This window comes from Chelonoidis abingdonii, chromosome 3 (genome assembly GCF_003597395.2).
Source record: "Chelonoidis abingdonii isolate Lonesome George chromosome 3, CheloAbing_2.0, whole genome shotgun sequence".
NCBI lineage: Eukaryota > Metazoa > Chordata > Testudines > Testudinidae > Chelonoidis > Chelonoidis abingdonii.
The window spans coordinates 160,878,802-160,881,560 of NC_133771.1; the positions used below are offsets into that span (position 1 = coordinate 160,878,802).

Below are 2,759 nucleotides of genomic sequence, written 5' to 3' on the forward strand. Positions count from 1 at the left end.
AATCGTGTTGTTGTGAGAGAGATGCCCAGTCCTCGCTGCTTGGCTCATCCGGCAGACAGATCTTTCTTTAGACAAGGAAGGGGGAGGGGGTGAATAGAGCTCAGCCTCCCAGTTGCATGATGAAGACGGTTACCCGCCGTTCTGTACCATCTGCTGGATGACCGGGAGTCATTCCCATTTTTACCGGTGCCCCGGCTGACCTCATCGAGGCAGCCAGGCGCACTCACAGGCTGCTGCTATGATGTTAGCAGTCATATTGTACGTCTGCCATCAGGAAGGGTGCTGCTGTTCAGCGCTGCAGCACCCGTCTACCAGCGAAATGCAGTAGACATAGGGTGACATTGAAAAAAGGTGAGAATTTTTTTTCCCTTTTCTTTCGGCGGGGGGAGGGAAAGGGGTATTTGATGACATATACCCTGACAACCGGGAAATGTTTTTGACCCATCAGCATGGGAGTCAGCCAAGAATGCAAATGCTTTTCGGAGACTGCGGGGACTGTGGATAGCAGGAGTCCTCAGTCCCCCCTCCCTCCCTCCATGAGCGTCCGTTTGATTCTTTGGCTTTCTGTTACGCTCTGTCCCGCCACTGTGCTTGTGCTCTGTATCTAGCCCCGAAGTTTTTCAAATGCTTTGTCATTTGTTTCTGTAACAGGCTCTGATAGAACCGATTTGTCTCCCCATACAGCGATCAGATCCGTATCTCCTGTATGGTCCATGCTGGAGCTCTTTTGGATTTGGGACTGCCTCACCATCCATGCTGATCAGCGCTCCACGCGGGCAAACAGGAAATGAATTCAAAAGTTCGCGGGGCTTTTCCTGTCTACCTGGCCAGTGCATCCAAGTTCAGATTTGCTTTCCGAGTCGTCACAATGGTGCACTGTGGGATACCGCCAGGAGGCCTAATAATGTCGATTTGTGGCCACACACCCTAATCCGACATGGCAATGCCATTTCAGCGCTACTCCTCATCGAGGAGGAGTACAGAAACGGTTAAAGAAGCCTTTATTGAATCTATAAAGGCCTCGTTGTAGTGGGCGGTCTTGAAAAAGGGCGCGAAATGATTGTCTGCCTTTGCTTTCACAGAGGAAGGATTGAGTGACGACATTTACCCAGAATCACTTGTGACACTGTTTTTGCATTGGGATCTCAACCCAGAATTCCAATGGGCGGGGGAGACTGCAGGAACTATGAGATAGCTACAGGATAGCTACCCACTGTGCAACGCTCCGGAAATCGGCGCTAGCCTCAGTACATGGACGCACCCCGCCAAATTAATGTGCTTAGTGTGGCCGCGTGCACTCAACTTTATACAATCTGTTTTACAAAACCAGTTTATGTAAAATCGGAATAATCCCGTAGTGTAGACTTACCCTGAGAGAGACCAGTGCTGTTTATCTCTGTACTTGATATACCATTGTACTTAGACTAAAGGAATTAGAATACAAATCAAGGGAAGAAGAGAGAGCAATTGCCAGTGATTCACAAAAGCTATCCACAAAATATTTTTTCCTGCAAAACATAGTTTTGGAATGTATAAAATATTGAATATGCATGAGACAAAGTTATCCTGACACTACAAGATGACATTGGTACTGATCACATTAGTAGTGCTGCATATGATTGTGGTCAGTTCATCAAAGGAAGTAACACTACTGAAATTAAAAAGATTGAAGCACAAGGATCACCAAAAATACACTGTAGAATTTTGAGAAGTAGGCCTCTTATTTATGTGACTAAATATGGAAATAGGCAGCTAACTTCAGGCTCCCATTTTTTAAAAATCTTGGCTGTGGGTACCATGCATACATGATTGTTCTGAGTTTGTTCTTTGCTAACCACAAATTTTCTTTTTCCCCACTAGGGCTTATTTCAAAACGTTTGTCCCTCAGTTCCAAGAGGCAGCTTTTGCCAATGGAAAGCTGTAGGAAACACCAGGTCTGGAGAAGATGCCAGACAGATTATTATATCCACATGCATGTCAGCCCCAAGAGGACTTCCTGGAAGTGGGTTGGAATCTCTTTTTTTGATACTTTTTGCCTCTGGAATAGCTTTGATCTCCACAGACTTCATTAACTCTATAAAACAAGGACCTCAGCTGGCTAATTCTAAACTGAATATTTGATTCTCCTTCTCCAATCCTCTCATACCACTATCATTTCCTTTTATAGCCACTGGATTAAATTAAAACCTTAGTGTTTAGATGTGATACCATTTCCCTGTGACAACAATGTTTAATGCGATGCCTTGTTTCAGAAATGCTTGTCTTTCAGGTGTTGTTAAGACATGATTGTTTTCATACCAGTATTCTGTTGTTCTGAACCTTTGTATATTTTCAGCATATCCTAATAATATATAAAGCTGCCATAATTACCAGAAATGCCTAATGGACTATATAATGCCACATTCTGCCTCTGACATTTGCCTATATTTATGGTTCTTATCGACACGTATGAGTCCCAATATTTAACTGCTCAGTGCCTTTCAGATGCGTCTGATGTTGACATGGCAGTATTTTTTTTAATATGTCAGCTGAAAACTCATCATGAGTTGAATTCAGTGTCTTTATAGTCTAGTTTATTTCAAGTAACACAACTTAAGGTGACTTTCTAATTGACATCAGTTGCTGTTACTGAGAAAGGACTATCGCTTTAGTATCAACTGTTCAAGTAACCAGTTGTGTAAATTAAGGAGACAAACTAGAGTTCCTGTATAGTCCCACAACTCTGTCAAGTAACCTAAATACCACTAATGAAACAGGCC

General features: G+C 43.3%; 1 protein-coding gene across 3 annotated transcripts in view; it reads left to right on the forward strand.

Moving 5' to 3' along the window:
• Nucleotides 1–2,376, forward strand: part of BABAM2 (BRISC and BRCA1 A complex member 2) — a 308,342-nt gene extending 305,966 nt beyond the window's left edge. For all 3 annotated transcript variants that reach the window (XM_032790217.2, XM_032790219.2, XM_032790216.2), the window contains one exon: nucleotides 1,861–2,376. In XM_032790217.2, the coding sequence (XP_032646108.1) occupies nucleotides 1,861–1,924 (64 nt within the window). In that variant the 3' untranslated portion in view covers nucleotides 1,925–2,376. The remainder of the gene's footprint in view (nucleotides 1–1,860) is intronic.
• The last annotated feature ends 383 nt before the right edge of the window (nucleotides 2,377–2,759 follow it).